The sequence below is a fragment of the Wolffia australiana genome, chromosome 10 (assembly GCF_029677425.1).
Source record: "Wolffia australiana isolate 7733 chromosome 10, ASM2967742v1".
NCBI lineage: Eukaryota > Viridiplantae > Streptophyta > Magnoliopsida > Alismatales > Araceae > Wolffia > Wolffia australiana.
The window spans coordinates 3,862,291-3,881,010 of record NC_135844.1 but is presented as its reverse complement, the minus strand read 5'-3'; the positions used below and the strand labels follow the sequence as shown (position 1 = coordinate 3,881,010).

Genomic DNA, 18,720 nt, shown 5'->3' with positions numbered 1-18,720 from the left:
TCTGCGTGATGGAGAACGAGACCCCTCTCCATCAAAGATGACACCAAAGACCCCACCGTCGTCAGCAACACCCACCGGCTCGAGCCCCGCCAGATCGGCCCGCCAAGGCAAGGGTGAAAGGTATCTAGATAGATTTGATTTTCTTGGGCCATTATCCTTGCAAAGGCCCTTTTTGTTTCGTCTTTCCCCCTTTAAACCCTCTTCCTTTTCTTCCCTTGTTTTGTTTTAAGAACTCTGTATTAGTGGTATTAAGAGGGGGCCCCTTTCCTAATGGGTTCCCCTTCTTTTATTCCCTCCTTAGGGCCCATCACCCTCCCTACATAAGGGAAGGAGAGGGCGCCCTAAGAAGAGAAGTCTTTTTGAATTTTTGGAAAAGGAAGGAACCCGTCCCGTCCTCTTGTGAGAGGAAAAAGAAAGAAAGGAAAAAAAAAGGAAGAGAGAGAGAGAGGGGGCAGAACGAGAATGGGGCACGTCCCGTCCTGCTGAGCCCGTTCCGTCGGGTTCCCGTTCCAACAACAGAGTCCCGTTGGAACCCTAGGCGGCCGCCGCTCTGCCGCCGGAGCCCTAGGCCGCTGTCCCACGCCACCTGAGGGTCGCCACTCGAGCGCCACCATCCAGCAACGCTTGAGGGCCGCCGCCCGAGCGCCACCGTCCAGCGACACCCGAGGGCTGCCGCCCGAGCGCCATCGTCCAGCGACGCCTGAGGGCCACCGCCCGAGCGCCACCGTCCAGCGACGCTTGAGGGTCGCCGTCCAGCGACGCCCGAGGGCCGCCGCCCGCGTGCCACCGTCCCACTACACCCCGGAGGCCGCTGCCCTAGGGCTGCCATTCCTTGCTGCCCCGAGGGTTGCCGCCCCACGCCACACCGAGGGTTGTTGCCCCCCCACCGCCCTAAGGGCCGCTGCCCCGAGTGCCGCTCATGCTCTGCGCCTCTCCCCTGGCGACTCTGCTCCTGCACCACCGCTCCTGAGCTGTGCCACGCCGCCAGTTGAGCAACGCCGAGTCGCCACCAGATGCTCCACCGACCCAGCCTGTTGGTATTCCGCATCGACTGCATATGACTGCGGGACAACGCGCCATGAGTTACCTCGCTCCTCTAGCCCGCCCATTGATTATCTTTTGTCGTATATCTGTCGACGCACTCCACCGCGCTCGGGTTAGAGTAGGTGAGAGGGTAAATGGACATGAGAACGTCCAACGAGCGTCTTCCCTAGGTACGAGCCGAGCCCGTGCGTTACGTGAGAGCACTGACGGATTTAATCCGTTCGGCGCCGTAGACTCCTTCGTCGCTCTGAAGAGGGTCAGGAGGTCACTGTCATTGTCATCGGTCGCCCACCCCGGAGCACGGAGCCCGGCAAACCCCACGATTCGGGCCTGCACGTACCGTCACCTAGGGTTTTCATTGCATCACATAGTCGCATCTCGATAGGTCCACATCAACGGACGACGTCCGTGCTAGCACCCGGTACCCCAGCCTGACCTCAGTACCGACCGAACGATGACACCGTTGTCGTCCTGCATCACTGTGACTGGAATCATCCTTTGCAAGAGGAAATATATTACGAACCTTCTTCAAGAGCTTGGAATGGCAGACTCCGAACCCCTTACCACTCCTATTGAAGTGAATCACTGGCTATCTCTAGCAGAGCATGAGGAGGTTGTTGACCAAGGATGGTATCAAAGATTGATTGGTAAGCTGATATATCTAACTCACACTCACCCTGACATCGTTTACGTCGTGGGCGTGTTAAGTCAATTTCTGCATTCTCCAAAAGCGAGTCATATGCATGCTGCCAACTACGTATGTCACAATCTTAAGAGTACTATTGGTCTTGGTCTTCAATTCAAGTGTAATGATGGTCTCCAATTGGACGTCTATACTGATGTCGATTATGCTGGTTCTCATGTTGATCGTCGCTCCACGATGGGTTACTGTACCTTTCTTGGTGGCAATATTATTACATGGCATAGTGAGAAACAATCTGTTGTCTCTCCATCTACTGCTGAAGCAGAGTTTCGTGACGTAGCGCAAGGTCTCTGCAAGGCATTATGGCTCACCAATCTTCTTGCAGAACTGAAGCTATTTGATGGAGGACCATCTCAAGGACGACGCCACGATGACGAAGAACCATCTCGAGGATGACGCGATGGGATGTCGTCAGCCACGCCAAGCAGCTCGCGCCGACGCTCGCCACCCGGGGTTTAAGTACCCCGCGTAAGAACTTTTATCTTTTTACTTATGCTCATTTTCATGTGTGTTTGTATTTTTGGATTCGTGGACTGGGCCAATGTTGTTGGGCCCGCCCTCGCTCATTTTTACTTTTTATGTTTGTATTTTGAATTTGTAAGGGAGGCCGAACCACGTCTCGCGACGGTTCGTCCTCTCCCACGTTCACTTGGCACCCATCCTCACTATATAAGGGGATGGCATGCCCAAGGAACACCTTGGAGTCATTGTTGAAAAGTTTATTCACAATTCGTCTCCCCTATCGTGAGAGTAGTGTAGGGGTTTGGCTAGCCCCACCCCACGTCGAGATCACTCCGTGGGTAGAGCCCACGTCTCTCCCGTCGAGATCACTCCGAGGGAGACGTGTTAAAGCACGCCGTCGAGATCACTCCGGTGCGAGGAAAGAGTTTCAAGAAGTCGCTGCCATCAAGAATCGAAAGAGGCCTTCATCGAGATTACTCCGGGGGTCTTGGGAGATTCAAGAAGCGTCGCCGACACGTCATCAACCTGGGAAATCTGCTCCGCCGAGGGAGCACACCCCAGATCCATCAAGCACTCCTCTTTCTTGGAGGGTTCTTGGTTGTTAAAGTTCAAGAAAGCCATTTCTTGGTACCTTCTTTCCACCCTTCCACCATTCCTGATCCATACCCCCCCTTCTCTTCGTTCTTGATCCACCCCACCACCGTTCTTGAACACCCTCCCACATTTCTTGAATTTCCTCTTTCCTCCTTTCCCATCGCTTTCTTGATTCCCAACCGCCTGCCTTGCCTTTCTTGATCGCCCACCCTCCTTTCCCCATCGCTTTCTTGATTCCCAACTGCCTCGTCTTGCCTTTCTTGATCGCCCACCGCCTTTCCCCATCGCTTGATTCCCAACCGCCTGCCTTGCCTTTCTTGATCGCCCACCCTCCTTTCCCCATCGCTTTCTTGATTCCCAACCACCTGCCTTGCCTTTCTTGATCGCCCCTTTTCCCCATCATTTCTTGATTCCCAACCGCCTCGTCTTGCCTTTCTTGATCGCCCACCCTCCTTTCCCCCGCGTTTCTTGATTCCCAAACGCCTCCTCTTTCCTTTCTTGATCGCCACCCCCTTTCCCCATCGTTTCTTGATTCCCAACCGCCTCGTCCTTGCCTTTCTTGATCGTCCTATCCTCCTTTCTCCCATCGCTTTCTTGATTCCCAACCGCCTCGCCTTCCCTTTCTTGATCGCCCACCCTCCTTTCCCCATCGTTTCTTGATTCCCAACCGCATCCTCTTGTCTTTCTTGATCGCCCACTTTCTTTCCCCTTGATTTCTTGATTTCTTGATCTCTTGAATTCTTGATTTCATGATTTCTTGATTTCTTGATCTCACCATATCTCCTTGATTCCCTTCGTTTCTCCCCTTCGCCCTCATCTTTCTTGATTTCTTGATTCCCACCTCTACGCCATAACCGATTACTTGGTTTTCTGCCCCACCCCACGACTATTCCCACGATACTTGGTTCTGTCTTGCCCGCCACACGACCACGCCGCGGCGCCAGCCAAGCGCGCGCTTGTGCGCCCTCTGCTCTGACTTTTGTTGCACGCCACCCGTGGACTCAGCTCTCTGCTGGTAGTTACGACCGCACCGCCCGCACTCCGGTTTTGTCCTCGCCAACGACACTCGCCCGCACGACCCGACACTAAGCATCCGCCGACGACTTGGACACCTTGGACTAAGCGATACAAAGGTCAGTCTCGTCTCCACAATATAAACTCCAGTATTATTATCTTCGACAGTCTCGTCTTCCCCTATCGCGTCCGCTACCGTGATATTCTCGAACATCATCGGATAGGACTAGCCACCTTGTCGAGCATAGGGATTCTTGTGGTAGACGGACTGTCATCCGACTTGGACGCCGAACGCTCCAGGGCTGTTAGATGCCCCTCACCTAGTAGACGTCTAGTAGGTCCAGCGGGTCATTGGGAGTTTGATCTTAGGATCACTCGTCTCTCATTGATCGGTACGGCCGACGTCGTTATCCGTCAAGTCCTTATCTGCTCATTCGTATTTTCTCATCATTCGGCTTACATCCCATACATTCGCATCATAACCCTGTGACGTGAAACGCGCCGATCGATCCCGGCCGTCGTCGTTTCACATCATTATTGTGTCATCAACCTACTCAATTTTTTGTGATAATAAATCATCTATCATCATCGCCCATGATCTAGTGCAACACAACCGCACTTAACATGTTGAAGTTGATCATCATTTCATAAAAGAGAAGTGGAGTCAGGACATTTTTGCATTTCTTACACACTGTCTGCCCATCAACGAGCTGATATATTCACCAAAGGACTGTCTACCCTACATTTTCAAGAATTGTGCGTCAAACTGGGAATGGATAACATCCACTCACCAGTCTGAGGGGGAGTGTTGAATACTCTATATGTATCTTATTTTCTTTTTCTCTCTCAATATGTCTCTTTTCTCTTTTTTCTCTCTCTTCCATTGTTCCCTCTATATGTACCTTCTTGAAGAGACCCTAAGGCAAGGTATTTTGTTTTTCTTTTACACTTTCTCTCTCCTCAGAGCTTTCTCTCTCCTCAAAACTTGTTCTATCCTCAGAGCTTTCTCTCTCCTAAGAGATTTCTCTCTCCTTGGAGCTTCCTCTCCCCTGAGGATTCTTCAGGTATCACATTTATATAAGTCATTACAATCTCTAAAAACAAAAAAACCTAGGGGAGTATCATAAGTCAAGTCAGTAAGGAAAAAGGAACAACTATGATGTAACATATCTACTGTAAGCAACAAATTGTTTGACAAAATACATTTTCATGATACTTAGATGGGCATTCACAAGATAGTAACAATATGGTTTATTGATTCCTAATCACTGTCATTCCTAATAACAAAATAGTAACGCTGCTAACAATCCCTGCGAAGGTTTCACCACAAACCTTTGGTTGTTTGCGGTTAATGCATAAAGTTTCAAACTTTGAACTATCTTCTTGCGAATCATCCAAAAAAATATGAGGAAGTGGAATGAGTCCACTTTATTTCTTGTTTTTTTCACACTCTCATTACTTGTCACTTTCACACACTCCGTCACTCTCTCACCCGCTCATTCTCTCACTTATCTCAAAATCTTACCCTATTATTCTTTCTTGGTCTTTCACTCTCTTCCTCTCTGATTCCTTCTAAATCTCTCACTCTCTCATTCTATTACTTTCTCAGTATCTTCCTATGACTCTCCCAATTTTCACTCTCACCTTCCCCCCTCTCTCCCAATCTCTCACTCGCTTGCGTACTCTCTCACATTCTCGTTAACACACTATCTCACTATTCTCACTATCTCACTTTTTATTCATTGTTGCTCTCTCACCTCTCCCTGTGTCACACTCATTCTCTCCCTCTATCATTCATTCTCACTCTCCCATTCTCTCACTCTCACAATAACCCTCCCTTTCTCATCCTCTCCATCTCTCCCTCTAATTCTCTCACTTGTTCATTCTCTCCCATTCTCACTCTCCCACTCATTCTCTCTAATTCTCTCATTTATTAACACTTCACTTTATCACTCTCCCACCCTCTCAGTCTTTACCATCATTACCCTCTATAACCCTCTTCCTTCCTCTCTCAATCTGTCCATCTCACTTTCCTCGCTTCTCTAACTACATTATTGTTCTTTTTATTCAGGTTGAGAAGCATAATTTGCTTTAAATTATAGATGAGGTATTCTAGAGTTTTATTTAATTTTATGATATTTACTTTGAAGTATTATTACATTTTTAATAAAAGTTAACTAATAATAGTGAATGGATGATATACCTATGAAGAATACCAAGATGCTCCGAGGTAGAAAACCATCTTCCGTATTGGAGTACTTTACCAAGAAATAGTAATGGCGATTTTAAATGCAAGATTTTCACAGAAGGTATGAGATGCTGGAACGTGACAATTATAGGTTACCCAAAGTTTCAAAAATTCTGAGAATTCATGGCACAAGAGAATGTGACTATTCCAAGTGTAGAGTCTCTATGGCGCACTACATCAGAACAATTGAATGAAGGAAAAATCCAAAATGAAACAATTGCTCAACCCTGTTTGGAAAAATGTTGCCTAAGATGGACACTTGAATCACCTCCAATTTTGTAGACATACTTGAGATTACTCTTGATTAAATTTATGATGCGTGTCAGCTCAGTGAACAATTTCTAATGTTCATAGGACTTAAAGCTTCTTGGCACCTAAGACGAGACTCAAATAATGTCTAGTTAGCTGGACTGAGATGACCAAGTGAAGCAAAGGTGAGCTAAGTAGGAGAAAGGGAGACCAGGTTCTCCCTATAAATGGGAATATCATATTTTCTAAGGTTGACTTTGATTTTTTAAACTTTTTCTATGAGATTAACTAGTCAACCTGATCAGATAGAGATCGAACTGGACCAAGACCAGACCAGACTTCAGGTCTAGGTTTAGGTTTTTGCTATAACTGGATCGATAGCGGACTGTGACCTTCCCTAAATGAGTGCTATTCACTTAAATTCACTTTATAATCCTGATGATGCCCAGCGAGACAATGAGGGAAAACATCTACATTTTTTTGTTTTTCAAACTCCTTACAAAGATTCTCATGAACAAAACCTTATATGATGCTCCCTATTTATTGTCTTTCCCTCTAGTATAATTTTTAAATATAAAATATATGCAGCCTTCTGCTTGCCTCTTGCACATTGTTTTTTTAATCCCCAATGTATTTAAATTTCTCTATAGTTTTTACCAATAAGTATGTAGAATAATCTTACGCCAATTTTTTCACATCAATAACAGGAGACATAATCTAGTGAAAAACTTAAAAGTTGACAATTTGGAAACAAAAGTGGAAGGAAAGGGAGCATGTAAATATGACACTTACCAATCGAATTCAACATAGTATAAAATTACTATAATCATGATTCCTAGGATAGTTAACTCATACAACAACGCACTAACAAAAGAAACCAAATCTCTATATGTGCCCAACAAAACAAATCTATTACTGATGGGAGGCATAGTTTAGTGAAAAGTTAAAAGTTGCTAATTAAGAAAAAAAGTGGAATAGAAATGGCACAAACAAATAGAACATCTTTCAAACTGATTCAGCATATTATAAATTATCCACTACTGATTTCTTGGATAATTAGCTCACATATCACTACAACAAATCAAAAGAAACCGAAATCTTATATTTTCCTTGTCTCCTCTCACTGAGGGAAGACAGCCCCAGTGAAAAATTAAAAGTTGGCAATTTTGGCGAAAAAAAGTGGAATAGAGAGGGAACAAACAAATACGACATTTTCCCAAGCTGACTCGGCATAATATAAATTATCTAATAACGGATTCCTAGTATAATTAATTCAGACAACAATACAATAACCAAAAAAAACCAAATATTTTATTTTAATTGTCCTTCCCCCTCGCTGGCAAAACGGTTTCATGTGGGCTTAGTGGGCCCACCATGGGCCCACTGTGGGCCCAGTATCACATGAAGAGTCAGTCTGGACAAAAGTAATGGTCCTGAAATGAATAGGCGGTAACTTAACCGCTGAGTTAATACCTATTAATTAGAATCTGCTGACCGCAGGTGACGATAACCACGCCTTGTACGGTTGGGGAGTTCCAACTGGCATGCCACGCGGCGTAATCTCATTCGTTCTTATCTTCGTGCATGATCATACGCAGGGAGCTTGGTGCAGCGCGCTTCGTATCAACGGCTCTGAGCTCCGTTTAAAACCGCGCGACTCGCACTTTACTGTCAGAGCTGGCAAATTTCTTTCTCTCTCCTCTCTGCGCTCTCTCTCTCTCTCTAACTTTGTATCTGCAAAGGGAGGGAAAGGGTGGTGATGGCGGCAAGCTATTCTCTCTCTCTAGATGTCTCTTTCTCTCTCTATCAATCTCTGTAGCTAGCAGTATCTGGAGTGAAGAAGCGGAGTTTGAGCTCGGATCTGCAATTGTGAGGCTCTGATCTTCGATTTTTGTTTGCTGATGATCTCTCTCTCTGTCTCTTTCTATCTGAATTTATCTCTCTAAATGTCCTTTTCACTCTCTATCGATAGCTGTAGCTGGCAATATCTGGAGGAAAGACGCGGAGTTTGAGCTCGGATCTGCAATTTTGAGGTTCGGATCTTTTCTTTTCGTTCTCTGATAATCTCTTTCTTTCACTCTCATTCTATCTAAAATTTTCTCTCTCTATCAATAATCTCTGTTTATCTAGCTTAAATTTCTGTGTCTTGTTCGCTCTCTATCAATATTCTCTATTTATCTAGCTAAAGTTTTCTCTCTCTATCAGTAATATCTGTTTATCTAGCTAAAATTTTCTGTCTTTTTCTCTCTCTCTCTCTCTCTCCCCATCAATAATCTCAATTTTATCTACCTAAATTGTCTCTCTGTACGTCTTTTTCTCTCTCTATAAATATTCTCTGTTTATCTAGCTAAATTTTCTTTCTATGAATAATGTATATTTATCTAGTTAAAAATTTTCTCCCTCTATGTCCTTTTTCTCTCTCTTTCAATAATCTCTATTTATCCAGCTTAAATTTTCTCTCTCTATCAATCTTTGTTGCTGGCAATACCTGGAGTAACGAAGCGGAGTTCGAGCTCGGATTTCGAATTGTGAGGTTCGGATCTTGGCTGTTCTTTCACTAATAATTGCTTTTTATCTAGCTAAAATTTCCGTTCTCCATATCAGTCTTAGCTGGCAACATCTGGAGTAACGAAGCGGAGTTCGAGCTCGGATCTTCGATCTTCGTCCACTGATAATCTCTCCGTTTATCAATATGTCGCTTTCTCTCGCTATCTATCTCTGTTGCTGGCAATATTTGGAGGCAGGAAGCGGAGTTTTAGCTCGGATCTGAGTTTGTGTGGCTTGGATCTTGGATTTTCGTTCGACGAAGTTCTCTCTGCTAGAGTGAGGTGAGATTGCAGGGCAATGCCGGCCTTTAAGCGTTGTTTCTGGCCGCCATGGCTTGCGTTGGTCGTACTCTTAAGCGCCGTGGCAGCGCAGAAGCTTCCGCCGAAGACTCCATGGCCCACACTGACTGGTGCGTGTTAAATCCCTTCGATATAGCTCTTCAGAATTGATTTTTTCGAACATGATGTATTTTTTCCGCTGATTAAATCAGGCACAGCTTCTTCTTCGAAATAAAAATCATGTTATTCGGATTCCTTGTGCTGGTTTCCTTCTGCTAAATTATCTCAAAACCAGTAGGGCCAGCTTCTCAGACTCGATTTTTTTACTAGAATGTATTTCTCCGCTAATTAAGTCAGGCTCCGCTTCTTTGTCGCAGTAGAAATAATGTACTTGAGGTTCCGAAATAAGTCCATTCCTTAAAATTAAAATAACTAAAACTCCTAATTATCGCAGACAGAACCAGTAGTGGTAGCTTCTCAAAATTGAGTTTTCGACTAGAATGTATTTCTCAGCTGATTCAATCAGGGTCAGTTTTTTTTTGCAGTAGAAAACATGTTCTTGAGGTTCTAAAATAAGTCCATTCCTTTTCCTGGTTTTCTGCTGCCATGTTATCCAGAACTGAAAGTTTACAATCATGAGAGGGAAAGAACCAGCAGTAGCTTCTCGGAATTTATTTTTCTACTATAACTATATATCCGCTGGTAAAATCAGGTTTTTACAGCTTCTTTTTCGCAGAAGTAATCATGTTCTTGAGGTTTCAAAATAAATCCATTCCTTGTCCTGGTTTTTTGCTGCCAAATAGTCTTGAAATTGAAAAAGTTTATTTTTGTAAACTATAAGAGGAGAAGAACCAGGAGTGGTTAGCTTCTCGGAATTAGGTTTTTACTATACTTATGAAAGGGGAAGAATCAGCAGTGGTAGCTTATTGCAATTGAAAATTTTACTAAAATGTATTTCTCTGCTTATTAAATCGGGCTCAGCTTCTTGTCGTCATAAAAATCATGTTCTGAGATTCCAAAACGACTTCATTCCTTGCCCTGGTGCTTTGCTGCCAAATTATCTTAAAATTAAAATAACGGAATTTCCTGAATATTTCTTTGAAAAATGCAAAATTCCTTAACGATGGCCAGCAAAGAATCAGCAGGGGATGCTTCTTTGAATAGGATTTTCGACTATAATGTATTTCTTTGATTGTTAAATCATGCTCAGCACGATATTCCTTTTACTGTCCATTATCTATCTGCAGTAGAAATGATGCTCTTGAGGTTCCAAGAAAAGGTCCACTCATTGTAATGTTGTTTTCCAGCCATATTTTGTAAAAATTGAAATAATTAAATTTTATGATTGTCGCAGGCGAAGAACCAGCAGTGATTGCCAGAGGAGGCATGTCGGGCTTGTTTCCTGATTCAAGCCAGACGGCTTATTCTTTCACTCAGTTGTTCAGCCGGCCCAACACTGTGTTATGGTGCGATTTGCAGTTGACAAAGGATGAGGTTGGGATTTGTTTGCCCACTGTGAAGATGGATAATTCTACGGACATTGTCGATATTTTTCCAGATGGGAAGAAGGATTATCTCTTGAATGGTGTGCCGGTGTCGGGGTGGTTCACCATCGATTATGAGTTCGAGGAATTGAGCAATGTCTCGTGTAAGTTGTTTGGTTTTATATTTCTATCGCCAATTTTCAGAACGGAAGTCAAGAAAATAACGTTTCTGCGGGTAGTGGCGCTTTGATGATAATTATATAAATGGACATATATATGGATAGAGTTATAGATAGATAGACGACACGAAAGTCTTGCTTTGGAAGTCATTTAGTTCCTTTTTTTCCACCTGAAGTCTCACAATTTATTCTTGTCTGCAGTGATTCAGGGAATCTACTCTCGAACAAATAAATTTGATGGACAGTTGGGCATCCTTTCCGTTGATGATATTCATGAAAACTTTAAATCTCCTCTCTGGCTGAATTTTCAGGTACTTTCTTGTATCATGGCTTAGTTTGAGCTCATTCCATCGGCGACGTTAAAAAATAATCCATTTACCACAAATTGAAAAATTGTATTATTTCTTATCTCATGGATCAGGTACCGGGATTAAGAAAATAATCCCGGTTTCAGACTGGTACTTTGTGGGTCATCCTGGGCCCACTTAAATTTTGCCGTATCATCATTATCCATTTGTAGCTTTAACATATGATGATGACGATGAAGGATCAAAAGATGAATAACAGTGATGGCATGATTAAATATACTCTATCTTAGCTTGGAAAACTGATGGATAATAGTGACAAAGATGATGACGACTCTCGGTATAATGACATCGTTTGGAAACCAGATGTTGATGACACAGGATTTCTCATCATTGCCGCTGGGGCATTTGAAATTTGGTCTGGTCCCAATCTAGTCTATGATGAGTCCTGCTTGGCCAGACCTATCATTTCAGCGCTACTGGTTGAAAATAGAATGAAAACCTACAAATTTTGCGATTTAAGTTGTCTTCAATCGAATTCCAGGTCAATAATATTTGAAGAACTATACCAGATGTCCATTCCCATATTTTCGCTTGTAAAATCAGAGAACTTTGTCCCACTGATATTTAAAAACCTGACATTTATCTGCTTTCTGCAGTACACTACTTTCTACAGTCAGCATAACATCAGCATGAGGAGCTATCTACTTGAACTGACAAGACGCGTAGTAATTAACTATGTGTCCTCACCGGAAGTGTCCTTCCTGACGAGCATACAGGCGAGGGTTGCGCAACGCAGCACCCACCTTGTTTTCAGATTTATGGATTCAGATGTCATCGAACCGTCGACCAACCAATCTTATGGGTCATTAGCCAAAAATATGACATTTATAAGGACTTTTGCATCTGGAATTATCATGCCCAAGAGCTATATATGGCCAGTTGATTCAAGTCTGTACCTGCTCCCTCATACATCTATCGTGTCCGATGCGCACAAGGCTGGTCTCCAAGTTTTTGCGGCGGATTTCGCAAATGACTTCTTAATTGCCTATAATTATAGTTATGACCCCATCTCCGAGTATATTTCCTTTGTAGACAATGGGGCTTTCTCAGTTGATGGCATCGTAACTGATTCTCCGGTTACGGCATCCTCAGCCATCGGTGAGTTTCTCTAGTGCAAATAAATTGATAAATTCTTTGTTATAACTGTATTTCACTACTTAAATACAGAGCATTTAACAACTTGTTTTCGCAGGCTGCTTTGCCCATGTGGAGAATAGTTCCACTGCTGGTGAGTGATCAAAATTCTAAACTTCATTTCTCCCAATAATTTCTAATATTCCTTTTTAAATTTTCCATGTCAGCTAGTCTTACTGTTATCTCTCACAACGGAGCCAGTGGAGTGTACCCTGGATGCACAGATCTGGCGTATCATCAGGCTATAGCGGACGGTGCAGATTACATCGACTGCCCGGTTCAAGTTACTAAAGATGGCGTCCTTATCTGCATGACTTCGCCGGATCTTTTCTCGGGTACTACCGTTGCCAAGTCGGCTTATGCCGCCAGCGAGTCAATTATCCCAGAAATTCAGCCCAGCGCTGGAGTTTTTACCTTCAATCTCACTTGGGAAGATATTCAGAAAAATCTGAAGCGTAAGTTCTTTTTAAATCCTGGAATTGCCCATCCCACATGGAAATTTTCCTTTGCAACAGTATGAGATTAACATACTGCTGGTATTCTTTCCTGAATTCTATATAATGCCTAAGCTACCCCTGATGCAGCGGAAATATCGGCCCCTCAGCAGAAGTACCTGATTTATCGAAACCCGCTATATCAGAATGCCGGAAACTTTGTTACCTTATCGGACTTTTTGTCCTTGGCGACAAACAGCTCTCTGGCAGGGGTTGTGATCACCATTGAGGTAAGTTCTTTCTCAATCAAATTATAATTGAGATCATTGAATAATTTTTTCAAGCCAGAAACAAGTTTTTGAGCAAAAGTGTTCAGCACTGTTTCTGCCCATATTTCCTTGTTCATCGAATAATCTTGGACTAATTGTCAAGCCTAATTTTATAGAATATTTCGCAGCTGTTCTTGCCTCTCGTCTTCTATCCAAGTATTATTTCTTTAAACCTCATCATTCTCTATCTCTCTATAGCCGTAGAATCATGACTTCTGTGAAAGGAACTAAGACTTAACCTTAGTTGAATAGTTGCTATTCATCAAATATATGTATTTCTGATATTAGATTTCTAATGGATCTGTGCCATTTAAGTCCTCTCTCTCTCTCATTGTATCCTGCCTTCCGATAAAGGGAATTGTGTACTTCATTCTGGTTAAATGGAATACTTACTGTTCAAATCAAAACATACTTTTAAAAATCAACTCATTGCTGGGCTTTTATTCAATTCCTCTGCTTCTATTTAATATAATACTCTTTCTTCAAAAGCCTCATTTCTCTCTCATGTTGTAGAATGCTGCCTTCAGCAACAAGAACCTGGGATTCAACCTTGTTGAGGGGATCCAAGCAGCAGTAGAACAATCAGGGCTGACAAATCAGACTGGGATGGAAGTGATGATCATGTCGACGGAGAGCGCAGTTCTCAAGGCTATCGGGGCGAAGAACAGCTTCAAGCTCACATACATGATCGATGAATCCATAAGCGGGGCTGACAATTCGTCGATCGCAGACATTGCCGGATTTGCTCACGCTGTCGCTGTTGGCAAGCAGTCGATTTATCCCGTGAGCACAGCCTTCATCGTCGGGAAAACAGACGTGGTGGGGAGGTTCCAAGCCGCTAATCTGTCAGTATATGCCTATCTGTTTTTGAATGAGTTCACCTCCCAGCCGTGGGATTTCTTCTCCGATCCCACCGTGGAGATCAACAGCTACTTCCAGGCCGCTGGCGTCAATGGGATTATCACTGATTTCCCCCAAACGGCTGTCGCTTACAAAAGTATGACTGACTCCAATCTTTTCTGCAATTATCATCATAATCATCATCATCATAATCATAATCATAATCATAATCATCATCATCAACATCATAATCGTAATCATCATCATCATCATCATCATCATAATCATAATCATAATCATCATCATTATCATCATCAAGTTCTTCTCAACTATAGCCAGTAGCAGTATCAGGGTTCTCGTTCTCGTTACTATCATCATTAATGAGATTTAGGGTTTATCTATTGGGTTGGTTTAACTGACATGTATTTTGGACACACACAAACAACTAGCTAGGGAACGACACGTCCGGGACATGACGCCCCGGATGTGACAGGACGGATGACAATCCGTGACAGATGGTGACATGACGAAAGTTTCGTCACATCACCGTCCCGTCACACGTCCCAGGATTTCAGAAAAATCCACCATGTTTGCGTCACCGTCCCGGTTTGCGGCGTCCCTGTCATGCCCCCGTCACAGGACGACGTCACCGTCATGTGTGACAGGAAAAAAAAACGATGCGGAGGAGAGAGAAACTGAGGGGTATATCTCCAATTATTTTTGGACGGCATCCTTTTGTGAGTGTGAATTAATGAAGGGAATTTTCTGCAAAATGCCATCAAATTGAGTTGGCGAGGCCACGTGGCAAAATATAGGCCGTCAAAAAGCTTAAATCTAACGGTTTTTAAGCTCTTTTGGTCATTTTTAAAAATTCGTCACGGCCGTCACAGACGCATCACATCACCAGTCCGAGGCCCCCCATCACCATTGCGTCACCGTCACGCCCAGTTCGTCATCCGTCACCGTCACGAGTCCCTAATTTCGTCATCGTCACATCATCCGTCACGTTGCCATCACCGTGACGTGTGATGTGGCGGATGACGGCTACTGTTCCCCACAACGAGCCAACCAGGGAAATTGTTTGTTTTTGGCAAACACCTTGGTTCGTCATCAAACAACAAACTTCCAATCCTTAATTGGCATGTTCAAGAGGAGCAGTCTGGGGTTGGGTAGGTTTCCAATCGCGTAAATCCATAAATATTTTTCGAGTCATCATTGTTTGTTTATCATCCTTTTCTAGTTATCATCTTTGTCCGGTACCGAAATCCCATTTATACACTTTCAGACACCATCTTCGTCCTCTCCGCATTACAACGGTCACAGCCATGATAACTAATATATTCACATTATTCCTCATCACCAACTCCATCATTATCTTCAGTGTTGTTATTGTGAGCATCATTTCATATTATAATTTCCCCTTCCATCTCCACATTCAGTACAGCCGCCCTTACCGCACCCATCAACATTAGTACCATCATCTTTGTCAGATCATCATGAAGAAAAACATCATCCTCGTCCTTCATTATCTAATATTGCAGTCGCCCCTGCTTCAGAAAATCATATTATCAAATTCTTTATCCTTCCATGGCTCTCAGATACCATCTTCGACTTCCTTTCTGCCCCCATCATCATCACCACCAAAAACAGTAGCGTCATCATCAATTTCTAAAACACCCTCAATTTTCATTTACTACCATTTTCTCAGATTCCAGCCCCAGCACAACCAATATGATTTAAGTGGCATAATCGTCAACATCAGTGGCATCATCATCATCATCATCCTCGTCATTGTCGTCAGTATCATCATCATCATCATCATCATAATCATCGTCATTGTCATCGTCCTCGTCCTCATCCTCGTCGTTGTCGTAGTCATTGTCTTCGTCATCATTGTCTTCATCATCATCACCATCATCATCATAATCATCATCATCGCCATCATCATCATCATCATTGCCATCATCATCGTTGTCATCATCATCATCGTCATCATCATCACCATCATCATCATCATCATTGCCATCATCATCGTTGTCATCATCATCATCGTCATCATCATCACCATCATCATCATCATCATCACCATCATCATCATCATCATTATCAACAATTTCTAAGACGCCCAGTCTTCATCTTCCCAGCCATCATCATCATCATCATCATCATCACCATCATCATCATCATTGACATGGTCTTCACCTTCATCTTCGTCATCGTCATTATCAAAATTGTTACGCTCGCAGGGAACCCGTGCTTGGCACTAGGCAAGGAGACGCCGCGGTACATGCTGCCCGTGCTCCCCGGGGAACTGGTCACGCTGGTTCAGCCCCCGTCCCTGCCGCCGGCTCTACCGCCTAGCCCCGTCTTGGACGACGCCGACGTCATCGAACCGCCGTTGCCCCCCACTTCGCGCAATGCAACTCTCTCTCCTTTGGGGGCCGGACAGCCCCCCGTCCAATCCCCGGTCGCCAGCTCACACCCTGGGCCCACTCGCCTTCCCCTTCTCTTCTCCCTCCTGGCTTTGATTGTCGGCGCTTCTCTCTCGTAAATGAACTACGCCCTTCCTTTCCTTCTTTTTGTATCCCAATTTTTCTTCTTTATTTCCTGTGCTCCACTACTGACTCGCCCTTTGACTCTCTGCTCTTCTCTCTAACGCAACAAATTTAAGAAAAAGCACGATGTTGACTTTTGCAGCTATTGAAAGAAAGGAGAAGACTTAAATGATGACTTTTAATTCACGAAAAGTAAAACCAGGTACAAGATTACTATTTATGTCATCAGCAGTATAAAAGCAATGGTGGGTTAAAACTCACATTTCGAAATATAAGGTGCTGATAGAAGCCAAGTTAGTAGAATTTTCAGGGCTTTGGGATGGTGAAACTTTGGGTATGCATTAAATTACAGTCTAGTTCTCTATTTGATTCTACGGCTATGCTTAATCCTAACTGTCCATCTTGAATCCGATCTATCTTAGAACCTAACGAGAGTATAAGGGTGTGTTCAATTATTACTAGCTACTCTTAAAAGTAAATCCTATTGGTCAATAATGCGCTGACCTAGCCGCGTCATGAAACACGATAGATTATTAGTGATAATATTAAAAAAAACTGTAAAAGGGAGAGAATTACAAAATATTTTATTAAGGATGTGGCAGACATCACAGAAAAATGACTACAGTTTCAGTGATTTGAACGATTAAAAATTGGGGATTATTTTCCCAAAGCTTCCTTCTCTTGGAGAGGCAGTGTTATTCGTGATGATCAAAACTACGACCAAGATTAAAGATATTTATCTCAATATAAGAAGGACAAAGCAATCTGATTTTTTCTTACAATCCATCGTGGCCAGCAAAATTACAATAATGTAGGGGAAAATCAAATGATCTTTGAAGTTGGAATTCGGAATTTCAGAGTTTAGTGAATCATTACGCCTGACGTTATAGACAAATTTTGTTTCTAGGCCGAAACATGATGGAGCCAATAGAAGCGTGATAACTGCTACTCTTAGAGGAAAATTCAATAAAGAAGATGTCAATATTCATTTTATTCAACTAGTACGCATAAATTATTTTATAATTAAAAAATATTTGGTGATTGTGACGAGCATATCAAGAAGAATAACAAAGAGGATGCCTGTTCTAGTTCAAGTCAGATATCCAACGAAAAATCAAAATTAGAGTCCTTAATCTCTTCTAAGAAAATCCTCGACACTCAACAGTTCAAGTTATTTAATGATTTAAACGATATAACCTCTCAATCGTTCAATTATTTCAGTGTATTCACACACCACCCTGCACACTGCACACGGGTCTGTGCGGTGCGGTTATGTGCCCACGCTGCAGCCCCGCCCCTCCCCGGGCCGCCCGCGCCCCCTCTCAGCCGCTGGCTGGTCCCTTTCTCGAGTGCCCGTGCCCCCTCCCAGACCCTGCCCCCCCCTCCCCCGGCGGCTATGGGGGCCCGCTCGCAATGCTCGTTTGACTGTCTGACTATCTTCTTAGCCAATCAGCCTCACTCTCTTATCTGTGTACCGCGGTATAGGGTGAATAGAGAGCAGCTGGCTTGAGTCCCCCACTACATTCCCCCACCCGTAGTGAGGTTCAGCCATTCCACACACACACATAGAGAGAGAGAGATAGAATAAAGAAAAAGTTAATGACGCTGCAAACGGAGAAGCGTTGTGACTAACTAAAAACTTAGTCAATGATAGCGAGCCAAGGAGCTACCCGTTTCATATCATCAAAGTTCGTCGACGGCGTCGTCCACACCGCCCACTACCGTCATCGACAGCTAGGAGAAGATGCTCGATTAGCACATTGTGATTTTCGTTGTTTTCCCAGTCATGTGTCATGTTTTCTGTATTCATCATCCTGTTTTTGTTGCACCACGACTAGTCTCGTGCCCGCGTTTTCATCGTCACGGGAAAAGGCCTCTAGTCCTGTCCCCCTTTTCCTTTTTTTATTTTATTTCTACTTTCTGTTATTTTGTAATGAGGGGGCCCACTATGTTAGGGCCCCCTAATGGACCCTATTCCCCCCTTGTTGACCCACTTAAGGGCCTATCTCCTCCCCTCCTTATAAGGGAAGAGGGGGGCGCCCTAAGAGGCAGACCAGGAATAATCAAGAGAAATCGTGTTGTGTTTTATTTCTGGTCTCACCTTATTGAAGACACGAGAGAGGAAGGAGGAGAGGATCGACAGAGCAGAAGAAAGAAGGGAAGGTTGGGGTTGATGAGGGCAGCAAAGGGCAAGACGATCTCCCTCCCTTGATTTGCGAACATTCCCCCTCCCCCCCCCTCTCTTCCCCGAATTTCTC

At 43.7% G+C, this 18,720-nt stretch overlaps 1 protein-coding gene across 1 annotated transcript; it reads left to right on the top strand.

Moving 5' to 3' along the window:
* The first annotated feature begins 7,986 nt into the window (after positions 1-7,986).
* On the top strand, positions 7,987-16,533 carry LOC144708333 (glycerophosphodiester phosphodiesterase GDPDL3-like). The gene is made up of 12 exons (XM_078581581.1): positions 7,987-8,183; positions 8,287-8,347; positions 8,761-8,847; positions 8,919-9,270; positions 10,494-10,787; positions 11,004-11,113; positions 11,767-12,268; positions 12,363-12,398; positions 12,472-12,759; positions 12,889-13,028; positions 13,581-14,064; positions 16,154-16,533. Exons 4-12 carry the CDS (start codon positions 9,159-9,161, stop codon positions 16,456-16,458), a joined length of 2,271 nt encoding a protein of 756 aa, XP_078437707.1. The 5' UTR covers positions 7,987-8,183; positions 8,287-8,347; positions 8,761-8,847; positions 8,919-9,158; the 3' UTR covers positions 16,459-16,533.
* The last annotated feature ends 2,187 nt before the right edge of the window (positions 16,534-18,720 follow it).

Bases quoted from the DNA above. Each gene is read 5' to 3' on its own strand.
- LOC144708333 (XM_078581581.1), top strand. From the start codon at position 9,159: ATGCCGGCCTTTAAGCGTTGTTTCTGGCCGCCATGGCTTGCGTTGGTC. The intron at 9,271-10,493 runs GTGCGTGTTAAA...TGATTGTCGCAG, and splicing joins TCCATGGCCCACACTGACTG to GCGAAGAACCAGCAGTGATT. The intron at 11,114-11,766 runs GTACTTTCTTGT...TGCTTTCTGCAG, and splicing joins CTCTCTGGCTGAATTTTCAG to TACACTACTTTCTACAGTCA.